The sequence below is a fragment of the Coregonus lavaretus genome (genome assembly GCF_964263955.1).
Source record: "Coregonus lavaretus genome assembly, chromosome: 28".
Lineage (NCBI taxonomy): Eukaryota > Metazoa > Chordata > Actinopteri > Salmoniformes > Salmonidae > Coregonus > Coregonus lavaretus.
The window spans coordinates 17585340-17599296 of NC_140015.1; the positions used below are offsets into that span (position 1 = coordinate 17585340).

General features: G+C 44.5%; 1 protein-coding gene across 2 annotated transcripts in view; it reads right to left on the bottom strand.

The window, feature by feature from the left end:
- Positions 1-13957, bottom strand: part of LOC311104178 (serine/threonine-protein kinase WNK4-like) — a 92946-nt gene that overhangs the window by 5424 nt on the left and 73565 nt on the right. For both annotated transcript variants that reach the window (XM_084145869.1, XM_084145870.1), the window contains exons 12-15: positions 8473-8646; positions 7476-7530; positions 2362-2493; positions 170-1068 (exon numbers count right to left, since the gene is read on the bottom strand). In XM_084145869.1, coding sequence (XP_084001995.1) covers positions 170-1068; positions 2362-2493; positions 7476-7530; positions 8473-8646 — 1260 coding nt within the window. The remainder of the gene's footprint in view (positions 1-169; positions 1069-2361; positions 2494-7475; positions 7531-8472; positions 8647-13957) is intronic.

Sequence of the window (13957 nt, forward strand, 5' to 3'; positions counted from 1 at the left end):
TAATAATACACTGTGCCAGACCTTGTTACAGGCGTGTCTAATCTATATAACACTGTTGGGGAACAGGTTTGAGGTTTTAAAGGTAAGGCAACACAAGTTGAAGCAAATGCATATCCTATACACTTCTTCTTCATGCATATGAGCATATGAGCACATATAAGTGACTCACGGTGCTCTGTGGGCTGGCTGGAGCTGAGGAGGAGGGGGAGCTGGTGATAGAGGTGGAGGCTGAGCTGTCTGTCTGCTCCTGGAACCCCACCCTGGGCCCCAGCTGGCAATACATCTGTGGACTCGCGCTGGATCCTGGAGGAGAGAGGCTGGAGCCGGCTTGCCTGAACGCAGTCCCATCCACTAGCCCTCCAGGCTGGGGTGACCCTGGGGCTACGTTGGCCTTCAACAGGCCCTGTTGGTGCAGAGCCTGGGCGTCTTGGTACTGCTGGTACATGTCCAGATACTGGCCTGCTGTTATCTGGCCCTGGGGTTGGTACAGGTCCTCCCCTGGCATCAGCTGGGGAGGGCCAAACATGGAGGGGTGGTAGGAGCCAGACTGGCCTGGGTTCAGACCCCTGGGCATGGAGGTGGGGGGCATGAAGGACTGGGCAACGCTCATGGCCAGGGATAACACGTTGGCCAGGGAGAAGAGGGGCTGGTTGTGGCTGTTAGGGGGCCACATGCCTGGGTTCTGCTGTTGCTGGGCTGGAGGGGTGGGCAGGGGGGTACTGCCCACTACCTCACATCTCAGAGGTAACTTTTCACCCCCCTGCTGCTGCTGCCCTGGGGTGGCCGGCTTGGCCGGGGAGGATGAGGGGGAGGGGGAAGGGGAGGAGAGGTTGGAGTTGCTTAGGACCCGGTGGAAGGTCTCAGGGGTGAGGGGGGTGCTGGGGGGCTTGGAGGAGGTCTGGCTGACAGGATAAGGGAAGGGGAAGTGGGTGTTGGGGACATAGGGGGGTTTGGGGTACTGCTGGGGCTGGGGAGGCAGCTGATTGAGGGGCATCACAGGGGGCACGATGTCGGGGTGGGAATACTGGGAGTAATGGGAAGCAGGCGGGTGGAAGGTCTGGGAAGAACCTGGAAGACGCATAAGGAATATTGGGGTTAGACTCATAAGTACGGGAACAATCTGACTTATGACTGCTTGAATGGGTTCCATCCACAAACAGAAGACCTGTTCTAAAGAGTTAATGTTACGTAGACAGCATTCCCTTTTGCCTAGCACCACATCTAAAGTAACCATTCAGTTATTTACAACATTAATCAAACTGGGCCACCTGAGGAAAGACCTACTTTCACTCAGATACAGATACAGTGGCATAGTTTTGGTTAAACTCGCTTTTCCTCTCACAAATGTAGATACTTCCGTCCTTCCTGTTTAAATCTTACCAATGGACAGCGATATCATTCTGAAGCACAACTTCAGCTCAGTTAAGCACAGGTTCCCATGAAATCAAAAGCTTAACTCCTCTTTCACATTGCAGCTGCACACAAACCTCACACCTGTTTAAAGAGACTGAATGGCAACTCTCAGTAGAGCTGAGACAGAGTGGGAAAATCCCCACTGTATCAGTCAGTAAACATCCTGAGAGAGAGAGCAAGAGCAACTGGAGAGGGGGGAGAGAGAGAGAGAGAGAGAGAGAGAGAGAGAGAGAGAGAGAGAGAGAGAGAGAGAGAGAGAGAGAGAGAGAGAGAGAGAGAGAGAGAGAGAGAGAGAGAGAGAGAGAGAGAGAGAGAGAGAGAGAGAGAGAGAGAGAGAGAGCGAGAGAGAGAGAGAGGGGGAATAAGAGAGGGCATTCAGGCCTGAACCGTCCCCCCTCTGGGTGGTTGAGGTAAATACCCAGGGGACATTGCTGCGGGGTGAACTCAGACTATGAGGTGCCTGAGAGGAGGAGGTGACGCACAGTGCTGGCTGATAGCACTCTGCTCTACAGCAGACCTGAACACTAGAGGTAAGAGGGTGTGTGTGTCTGATTGGGGAAACCAGTTCTTTGAACAACCTTATGCCCATATAGAGTATCACATGTTTTCTCTCCAATTGCCAGAAAACCTATTGTTTAGTTCCTTATTTTCTCTTCTGCCTATCTCAATGCCCGATTGCTAATTTTTTTAATACTTTGGCAATATCAAAGTATATCAACACCGCTACTCAGACTACTGCTTTAATAAGCATTCAAAGTCTAAGCCTCTGTCCGAGGAAAAAACTAACAGTGTTTGTTGTTTGCAGTAACATTTTTGTTAGTGTAATATCCCAAACGGACGTGGCAGTTTCACCAATTCAGGATTCCAGCTATAAATTAAATGTTTCTGGTGATGATGGTGAGCAGACTGACAGTTTTTCTGGGGTTGGGGTTGGAGTGTGGTACGTACTTGAGGTGGTCTGGAAGGACTGAGAGCGGAGGGGGCGAACAGAAGGGACCGCCTTTGGGTCGATGTAGAAGTCTCCAACGGGCGCCACAGGAGACGAGCCTCGGAGCTGAGCAACGCTGCCCTCAGCAAAGTCTGGCCCAGAGAGACAAATAAACACTTAAACATGCGCAGATACACCAAAGTGACATTGATCATACCGTATCGATGTGTTTGTGGGGACTGATGACAAATCTATATGTGATGGACGTCACTATGCTGCTTAGGTTACCAATTAAACTCAGTTGATTGATAGATTGATTGATTTTATAAACCGGTTAAAAAAGTACATATACACACAGTAAATAGATTTACAAACGTGACAGGGATAGCACAATAAAGTCAGTGAATTATTTCCATTGTGGTCCCTAAAGTGCAATGTGCAAAAACATTATATACAGTGAGGGAGAAAAGTATTTGATCCCCTGCTGATTTTCTACGCTTGCCCACTGACAAAGAAATGATCAGTCTATATCTATTTAATGGTAGGTTAATTTGAACAGTGAGAGACAGAATAACAACAAAAAAATCCAGAAAAACGCAAAAATGTTATAAATTGATTTGCATTTTAATGAGGGAAAGAAGAATTGTACCCCTCTGCAAAACATGACTTAGTACTTGGTGGCAAAACCCTTGTTGGCAATCACAGAGGTCAGACTTTCTTGTAGTTGGCCACCAGGTTTGCACACATCTCAGGAGGGATTTTGTCCCACTCCTCTTGGCAGATCTTCTCCAAGTCATTAAGGTTTTGAGGCTGACGTTTGGCAACTCGAACCTTCAGCTCCCTCCACAGATGTTCTATGGGATTAAGGTCTGGAGACTGGCTAGGCCACTCCAGGACCTTAATGTGCTTCTTCTTGAGTCACTCCTTTGTTGCCTTGGCCGTGTGTTTTGGGTCATTGTCATGCTGGAATACCAATCCATGACCCATTTTCAATGCCCTGGCTGAGGGAAGGAGGTTCTCAACCAAGATTTGACGGTACATGGCCCCGTCCATCATCCCTTTGATGCGGTGAAGTTGTCCTGTCCCCTTAGCAGAAAAACACCCCCAAAGCATAATGTTTCCACCTCCATGTTTGACGGTGGGGATGGTGTTCTTGGGGTCATAGGCAGCATTCCTCCTCCTCCAAACACGGCGAGTTGAGTTGATGCCAAAGAGCTCAATTTTGGTCTCATCTGACCACAACACTGTCACCCAGTTCTCCTCTGAATCATTCAGATGTTCATTGGCAAACTTCAGACGGGCCTGTATATGTGCTTTCTTGAGCAGGGGGACTTACGGGCGCTGCAGGATTTCAGTCCTTCACGGCGTAGTGTGTTACCAATTGTTTTCTTGGTGACTATGGTCCCAGCTGCCTTGAGATCATTGACAACATCCTCCCGCGTAGTTCTGGGCTGATTCCTCACCGTTCTCATGATCATTGCAACTCCACGAGGTGAGATCTTGCATGGAGCCCCAGGCCGAGGGAGATTGACAGTTATTTTGTGTTTCTTCCATTTGCGAATAATCTCACCAACTGTTGTCACCTTCTCACCAAGCTGCTTGGCGATGGTCTTGTAGCCCATTCCAGCCTTGTGTAGGTCTACAATCTTGTCCCTGACATCCTTGGAGAGCTCTTTTGTCTTGGCCATGGTGGAGAGTTTGGAATCTGATTGATTGATTGCTTCTGTGGACAGGTGTCTTTTATACAGGTAACAAGCTGAGATTAGGAGCACTCCCTTTAAGAGTGTGCTCCTAATCTCAGCTCGTTACCTGTATAAAAGACACCTGGGAGCCAGAAATCTTTCTGATTGAGAGGGGGTCAAATACTTATTTCCCTCATTAAAATGCAAATCAATTTATAACATTTTTGACATGCGTTTTTCTGGATTTTTTTGTTGTTATTCTGTCTCTCACTGTTCAAATAAACCTACCATTAAAATTATAGACTGATCATTTCTTTGTCAGTGGGCAAACGTACAAAATCAGCAGGGGATCAAATATTTTTTTCCCTCACTGTAGACAGACATACAGTGCCTATAGAAAGTATACACCCCCCTTGGATTTCTTTACATTTTATTGTGTTATAAAGTGGGATTAAAATGGATTTAATTGTCATTCTTTGTTAATGATCTACACAAAATACTCTGTAATTTATTTTTCAGATCAATGAAAGATAAAACACTAATATACCTTGCTTAGATAAGTATTCACCTCCCTGAGTCACATGTTAGAAACACCTTTGGCAGCGAATACAGCTTTGAGTCCTCTTGGGTAAGTCTCATAAGAGCTTTGCACACCTATATTGTGCAATATTTGCCAATTATTAATTTCAAAATTCTTCAAGATCTGTCAAGGTGTTGGGAATCATGGCTAGACAGCAATTTTCAAGTCTTGCCATAGATTTCAAGCAGATTTAAGTCAAAACTGTAACTTGGCCATTCACTTTCTTCTTGGTAAGCAACTCCAGTTTAAATTTGGCTTTGTGTTGTAGGTTATTGTCCTGCTGAAAGGTGAATTCCTCACCCAGTGTCTGGTGTAAAGCAAACTGAAGCAGGTTTTCTTCTAGGATTTTGCCTGTGCTTGGCCCATCCCGTTTCTTTTCATCCTGAAAAACTCCCCTGTCTTTGCCAATGTCAAGCATACCCATACCATGCTTGAAAATAAGGAGGCAGTTACTCAGTGATGTGTTGTGTTGGATTTGCCCCAAACATAAGGCTTTGCAATTAGGCCAAAAAGTGTATTCCTTTGCCGTGTTTTTTTGTAGTATTACTTTAGTGCCTTGTTGCATACATATGCATGTTTTGGAATATTTGTATTCTGTATATTTGTATTCTTCTTTTCACTTTTTTTTGTTCATTTAGGTCATTATTGTAAAGTCACTACAATGTTATCCTCAGTTTTCTCCCATCACAGCCATTGAACTGTAGCTGTTTTAAAATCATCCATGTCTGATTTGTTATTGTTACCCATCTACCAATCACTGCCCTTCTTTATGAGGCTTTTGAAAAAGCTCCCTGGTCTTTGTAGTTGAATCTGTGCTTTAAATTCAATACTTGACTGAGGGACCTTACAGATAGATGTTGTATGTATGGGGGACAGAGGAAGGGGTAGTCATTAAAAAATCATGTCAACTCCTATTATTTTACACAGAGTGAGTCCATATAACTTATTATTGGATTTGTTAAGCCAAATTTGACTTCTGAACTCCTTCAGGCTTGCCTGAACAAAGGGGGTGAATACTTATGCAAGGACTATTTTTTAATTTTGACTCATTTGTAAACATTTGTAGAACTGTCTTTTTGCTTTGACATTATGGAATATTTTGTTTAGATCAATGACAAAAAAATACAATTAAATCTATTTAAATCCCACTTTGTAACGCAACAAAATGTGAAAGAAGTTCAAGGGGGTGCAGACTCTCTATAGCCTTTGTAGATACAGTGCATTCAGAAAGTATTCAGACCCCTTGACCTTTTCCACATTTTGTTACGTTACAGCCTTATTAAATTGTATTTTTTCCTCATCAATCTACACACAATACCCCATAATGGCAAAGCAAAAACAGGTTTTAAGAAATGTTTAACAATTTATTAAAAATAAAAAACTGAAATATCACATTTACATAAGTATTCTGACCCGTTACTCAGTACTTTGTTGAAGCACCTTTGGCAGCGATTACAGCCTCGAAGTCTTCTTGGGTATGACGCTACAAGCTTGGCACACCTGTATTTGGGGAGTTTCTTCCATTCTACTCTGCAGATCCTCTCAAGCTCTGTCAGCTTGTTTGGGGAGCGTCGCTGCACAGCCTTTTCTCAGGTCTCTCCAGATATGTTAGATCGGGTTCAAGTCCGGGCTCTGGCTGGGCCACTCAAGGACATTCAGAGACTTGTCCCGAAGCAACTCCTGCGTTGTCTTAGCTGTGTGCTTAGGGTCGTTGTCCTGTTGGAAGATGAACCTTCACCCCAGTCTGAGGTCCTGAGCGCTCTGGAGCAGGTTTTCATCAAGGATCTCTGTACTTTGTTCCGTTCATCTTTCCCTCGATCCTGACTAGTCTCCCAGTCCCTGCTGCTGAAAGACATCCCCAGAGCATGATGCTGCCACCACCATGCTTCACCGTAGGGATGGTGCCAGGTTGCCTCCAGACGTGACGCTTGGCATTCAGGCCAAAAAGTTCAATCTTGGTTTCATCAGACCAGAGGATCTTGTTTCTCATGGTCTGAGTCCTTTAGGTGCCTTATGGCAAACTCCAAGCGGGCTGTCATGTGCCTTTTACTGAGGAGTGGCTTCCGTGTGGCCACTCTACCATAAAGGCCTGATTGGTGGAGTGCTGCAGAGATGGTTGTCCTTCTGGAAGTTTCTCCCATCTCTACAGAGGAACTCTGGAGCTCTGTCAGAGTGACCATTGGGTTCTTGGTCACCTCCCTGACCAAGGCCCTTCTCCCCCGATTGCTCAGTTTGGCCAGGCGGCCAGCTCTAGAAAGAGTCTTGGTGGTTCCAAACTTCTTCCATTTAAGAATGATGGAGACCACTATGTTCTTAGGGACCTTCAATGCTGCAGACATTTTTTGGTACCCTTCCCCAGATCTGTGCCTCGACACAATCCTGTCTCGGAGCTCTACGGACAATTCCTTCGAACTCATGGCTTGGTTTTTGCTCTGACATGCAATGTCAACTGTGGGACCTTATATAGACAGTTGTGTGCCTTTCCAAATCATGTCCAATCAATTGAATTTACCACAGGTGGACTCCAATCAAGTTGTAGAAACATCTCAAGGATGATCAATGGAAACAAGATGCACCTGAGCTCAATTTTGAGTCCCATAGCAAACGGTCTGAATACTTATTTAAATAAGGTATTTCGGTTTTTTTTTTTATACATTTGCAAAAATTTCTAAAAACCTGTTTTTGCTTTGTCATTATGGTGTATTGTGTGTAGATTGATGAGGAAATAAATGAATGTAATCTATTTTAGTATAAGGCTGTAACGTAACAAAATGTGGAAAAAGTCAAGTGGTCTGAATACTTTCCGAATGCACTGTACATCTATACACGCATGCACACGCACACACACACACACACAGGGAATCTTCCTTACCAGGCAAAGACGAAGAGGAATGTGTCCGTGTCAGTCCATGCGTGTGTAAATTGGGCTGAAATACAATCACAAAGCAAGTCAACCAATCAACTGTTAAAATCAATCCATGTCATATGCTGTCTTGCCGCAGAGGTTTGCCATGCACTTGTTTTTGTTGTTAAGTTGTTATATAGATCAGGGGAAAACAACCCAGGGCCTTGAAGTTGTTGTTCATTTTAAGTGGGACCAACAAGTGCACAACTTACAAAACAACAACTGTCAAAACCAACCATTTGTCTTAGGGGTGCATAGCTCTAGTCCTTGAGTTCTACAGTCGTGCTGATTTGATTTTGTCCCAGGCAGTTGACTGATGTTACTGATTAGCTGGAGAGTGCACACACCTGCATTCCCAGGTAGAAATCAGTCCCATTGTTAATTTCAAGGCGAAAATCAGTACGACTGTGGCCCTCAAGGACTGGAGGTGTGCACCACTGATATATACTGAACAAAAATATAAACGCAACATGTAAAGTGTTGATCCCATGTTTCATGAGCTGAAATAAAACATCCCAGAAATGTTCTATATGCACAAAAAGCTTATTTCTCTCAAAAGTTGTGCACAAATTTGTTTACATCCCTGTTAGTGAGCATTTCTCCTTTGCCAAGATAATCCATCCACCTGATAGTTGTGGCATATTAAGAAGCTGATTAAACAGCATGATCATTACACAGGTGCACCTTGTGCTGGGGACAATAAAAGGCCACTATAAAATGTGCAGTTTTGTCACACAACACAATGCCACAGATGTCTGAAGTTTTGAGGCTTAAGTTTTCATATACCCTTTATGAGGCCTATTGGTGGTAATAGTACAAGTTTCTAACACACTGTAATGTATTGTGTTGTGTTTGGTCTGTGTATATCTGTATGCACATGTGGATCATGCCAGCAGTGAGCAGCAGTGGTGGTTAACCTGGCAGCGTGGCACTGACCAATGATGTATATGTCTATGGCACTGACCTGCGAGGTGGACAGGGTGCCCACTTCGCTGAGGTAGGGGTAGAGCTGGTGGGCAGCGTCCCCCAGACTCAGGGGCTCGCCCCTCTTCATCAGGGCCTCTGCACGCTTGATGATGTCACGCATGCGGTAGATGAAGCCCTCCTGCTCAGAGGGAAGGATGAACTCATTGTGGACCTGAGGGAGTTAAATCAAATCAGTCAATCAATCAGTAAATTAATCAATCAATCAATAAAACAGATGAGTTAAGGAACAGTTCGATTTGATAGATTTGATGACTGAAACAAACACGGACACAAAGGGACAAAGTTAGGGAAGAAAGAGAGGGAGGTTTTGAACGTAAATAAACAATCATCTATGCTCGTTGTTGTCAGGATTTCATAAACTGACACCCAGGAGTCTATAGCCATGTGTCAGGGCTACCACCTAGGCAGATGGCTATTGGAGCATTGAGTCGACAGCTTTCATAAACACTAGTTTTGAAACTAGTTTCCAAGGCCTTGAAATGCCAAGTGCATTGTACAGGTAACTGCCAAAATAAAGGGGAACATCAACATAAAGTGTCTTAATAGGGCGTTGCGCCACCACGAGCCAGAACAGCTTCAGTGCACATTGGCATAGATTCTACATGCGACACCATTCTTCCACGAGAAATTCCATCATTTGGTGTTTTGTTGATGGTGGTGGAAAACACTCTCGGGCACCGCTCCAGAATCTCCCATAAGTGTTCAATTGGGTAGAGATCTGGAGACTGAGACGGCCATGGCATATGGTTTACATAGTTTTCATGCTCATCAAACCATTCAGTGACCACTCGTGCCCTGTGGATGGGGACATTGTCATCCTATGGGGCATAGCCATGGTAGCCCAAATAATGGCCTGCCCAGCATTTTTTTACATGACCCTAAGCATGATGGGATTTTAATTGCTTAATTAACTCAGGACCCACACCTGTGTGGAAGCACCTACTTTCAATATACTTTGTATGCCTCATTTGAAGTGTTTCCATTATTTTGGCAGTTACCTGTATATTGAGATGAGATGGACACAACAACATAAAATACAGGACACCATTTTCACATGACAAGAGGGAAAACAGTAGCTTTGCCTGGCGTGCACACACACACGTGTAAACATTCACATGGAACAAAAGAGCTACACGGGGGGGGGGGGTGACTATATGAGGGAAGGGGGAGGGGAGTAGGTGAGCAAATGGCCATACATGGATAAAGAACACTTTACATTCCCAGGACAAATTCTGGTTTTGAAATCATGTCATGAGATAAAAACTATGAAGACAAAAAAATATATCGTTATTTTGTACCAAGCTAAATTATCTAATGCCATTGGCAGATAATTTTGCTTATGGAACCTAAAAAAGGCTTAATACAAGTAATTGATCTTATTTCAAGATATTTTTCAAGATATGTTATACTATTTCATATTAAGGTAAAATATCTTGAAAAATATCTTGAAATTAGATAAATTACTTGTATTAAGCCAAAAGATAACATTTGTGGATAATTGGCCCTCTTTCTGGGACTCACCCACAAACAGGACCAAGCCTGACCTGCTGAGGAGTGACGGACTCCATCCTAGCTGGAGGGGTGCTCTCCTCTTATCTACCAACATAGATAGGGCTCTAACTCCTCTAGCCCCACAGTGAAATAGGGTGCAGGCCAGGCAGCAGGCTGTTAGCCAACCTGCCAGCTTAGTGGAGTCTGCCAATAGCACAGTCAGTGTAGTCAGCTCAGCCATACCCATTGAGACTGTGTCTGTGCCTCGACCTAGGTTGGGCAAAACTAAACATGGCGGTGTTCACCCTAGCAATCTTATTAGGATAAAGACCTCCTCCATTCCTGCCATTATTGAAAGAGATCGTGATACCTCACATCTCAAAATAGGGTTACTTAATGTTAGATCCCTCACTTCAAAGGCAGTCATAGTCAATGAACTAATCACTGATCATAATCTTGATGTGATTGGCCTGACTGAAACATGGCTTAAGCCTGATGAATTTGCTGTGTTAAATGAGGCCTCACCTCCTGGTTACACTAGTGACCATATTCCCCGTGCATCCCGCAAAGGCGGAGGTGTTGCTAACATTTACGATAGCAAATTTCAATTTACAAAAAAAAAAATGGCGTTTTCATCTTTTGAGCCTCTAGTCATGAAATCTATGCAGCCTACTCAATCACTTTTTATAGCTACTGTTTACAGGCCTCCTGGGCCATATACAGCGTTCCTCTCTGAGTTTCCTGAATTCCTATCAGACCTTGTAGTCATAGCAGATCATATTCTAATTTTTGGTGATTTTAATATTCACATGGAGAAGTCCACAGACCCACTCCAAAAGTCTTTCGGAGCCATTATCGACTCAGTGGGTTTTGTCCAACATGTCTCTGGACCTACTCACTGCCACAGTCATACTCTGGACCTAGTTTTGTCCCATGGAATAAATGTTGTAGATCTTAATGTTTTTCCACAAAATCCTGGACTATCGGACCACCATTTTATTACATTTGCAATCGCAACAAATAATCTGCTCAGACCCCAACCAAGGAGCATCAAAAGTCGTGCTATAAATTCTCAAACAACACAAAAATTCATTGATGCCCTTCCAGACTCCTTCTGCCTACCCAAGGACGTCAGAGGACAAAAATAAGTTAACCACTTAACTGAGGAACTCAATTTAACCTTGCGCAATACCCTAGATGCAGTTGCACCCCTAAAAACGAAAAACATTTGTCATAAGAAACTAGCTCCCTGGTATACAGAAAATACCCGAGCTTTGAAGCAAGCTTCCAGGAAATTGGAACGGAAATGGCGCCACACCAAACTGGAAGTCTTCCGACTAGCTTGGAAAGACAGTACCGTGCAGTACCGAAGAGCCCTCACTGCTGCTCGATCATCCTACTTTTCCAACTTAATCGAGGAAAATAAGAACAATCCAAAATTTCTTTTTGATACTGTTGCAAAGCTAACTAAAAAGCAGCATTCCCCAAGAGAGGATGGCTTTCACTTCAGCAGTGATAAATTCATGAACTTCTTTGAGGAAAAGATCATGACCATTAGAAAGCAAATTACGGACTCCTCTTTGAATCTGCGTATTCCTCCAGGGCTTAGCTGTCCTGGATCTGCACAGCTCTGCGAGGGCCTGGGATCGGGAGAGACACTTAAGTGTTTTAGTACTATATCTCTTGACACAATGATGAAAATAATCATGGCCTCTAAACCTTCAAGCTGCATACTGGATCCTATTCCTACTAAACTGCTGAAGGAGCTGTTTCCTGTGCTTGGCCCTCCTATGTTGAACATAATAAACAGCTCTCTATCCACCGGATGTGTACCAAACTCACTAAAAGTGGCAGTGATAAAGCCTCTCTTGAAAAAGCCAAACCTTGACCCGGAAAATATAAAAAACTATCGGCCTATATCGAATCTTCCATTCCTCTCAAAAATTTTAGAAAAAGCTGTTGCGCAGCAACTCACTGCCTTTCTGAAGACAAACAATGTATACGAAATGCTTCAGTCTGGTTTTAGACCCCATCATAGCACTGAGACTGCACTTGTGAAGGTGGTAAATGACCTTTTAATGGCGTCAGACCGAGGCTCTGCATCTGTCCTCGTGCTACTAGACCTTAGTGCTGCCTTTGACACCATCGATCACCACATTCTTTTGGAGAGACTGGAAACCCAAATTGGTCTACACGGACAAGTTCTGGCCTGGTTTAGATCCTACCTGTCGGAAAGATATCAGTTTGTCTCTGTGAATGGTCTGTCCTCCGACAAATCAACTGTACATTTCGGTGTTCCTCAAGGTTCCGTTTTAGGACCACTATTGTTTTCACTATATATTTTACCTCTTGGGGATGTTATTCGAAAACATAATGTTAACTTTCACTGCTATGCGGATGACACACAGCTGTACATTTCAATGAAACATGGTGAAGCCCCAAAATTGCCCTCGCTAGAAGCCTGTGTTTCAGACATAAGGAAGTGGATGGCTGAAAACTTTTTACTTTTAAACTCGGACAAAACAGAGATGCTTGTTCTAGGTCCCAAGAAACAAAGAGATCTTCTGTTAAATCTGACAATTCATCTTGATGGTTGTAAAGTCGTCTCAAATAAAACTGTGAAGGACCTCGGCGTTACTCTTGACCCTGATCTCTCTTTTGACGAACATATCAAGACTGTTTCAAGGACAGCTTTTTTCCATCTACGTAACATTGCAAAAATCAGAAATTTTCTGTCCAAAAATGATGCAGAAAAATTAATCCATGCATTTGTTACTTCTAGGTTAGACTACTGCAATGCTCTATTTTCCGGCTACCCGGATAAAGCACTAAATAAACTTCAGTTAGTGCTAAATACGGCTGCTAGAATCCTGACTAGAACCAAGAAATTTGATCATATTACTCCAGTGCTAGCTTCCCTACACTGGCTTCCTGTTAAGGCAAGGGCTGATTTCAAGGTTTTACTGTTAACCTATAAAGCGTTACATGGGCTTGCTCCTACCTATCTTTCCGAGTTGGTCCTGCCGTACATACCAATACGTACGCTACGGTCACAAGACGCAGGCCTCCTAATTGTCCCTAGAATTTCTAAGCAAACAGCGGGAGGCAGGGCTTTCTCCTATAGATCTCCATTTTTATGGAACAGTCTGCCTACCCATGTGAGAGACGCAGACTCGGTCTCAACCTTTAAGTCTTTACTGAAGACTTATCTCTTCAGTAGGTCATATGATTGAGTGTAGTCTGGCCCAGGAGTGTGAAGGTGAACGGAAAGGCTGGAGCAACGAACAGCCCTTGCTGTCTCTGCCAGGCCGGTTCCCCTCTCCACTGGGGTTCTCTGCCTCTAACCCTGTTGCAGGGGCTGAGTCACTGGCTTGCTGGTGCTCTTTCATGCCGTCCCTGGGAGGGGTGCGTCACTTGAGTGGGTTGAGTTACTGACGTGATCTTCCTGTCTGGGTTGGCGCCCCCCCCCTTGGTTTGTGCTGTGGTGGAGACCTCTGTGGGCTATACTCGGCCTTGTCTCAGGATTGTAAGTTGGTGGTTGGGGATATCCCTCTAGTGGTGCGGGGGCTGTGCTTTGGCGGAGTGGGTGGGGTTATATCCTTCCTGTTTGGCCCTGTCCGGGGGTTTCTTCGGATGGGGCCACAGTGTCTCCGGACCGCTCCTGTCTCAGCCTCCAGTATTTATGCTGCAGTAGTTTATGTGTCGGGGGGCTGGGGTTAGTTGGTTATACCTGGAGTACTTCTCCTGTCTTATCCAGTGTCCTGTGTGAATTTAAGTATGCTCTCTCTAATTCTCTCGTTCTCTCTTTCTCTCTGAGAACCTGAGCCCTAGGACCATACGTCAGGACTACCGGGCATGATGACACCTTGCTGTCCCCAGTCCGCCTGGCCTTGCTGCTATTCCAGTTTCAACTGTTCTGCCTGCGGCTACGAAACCCCTACCTGTCCCAGACCTGCTGTTTTCAACTCTTA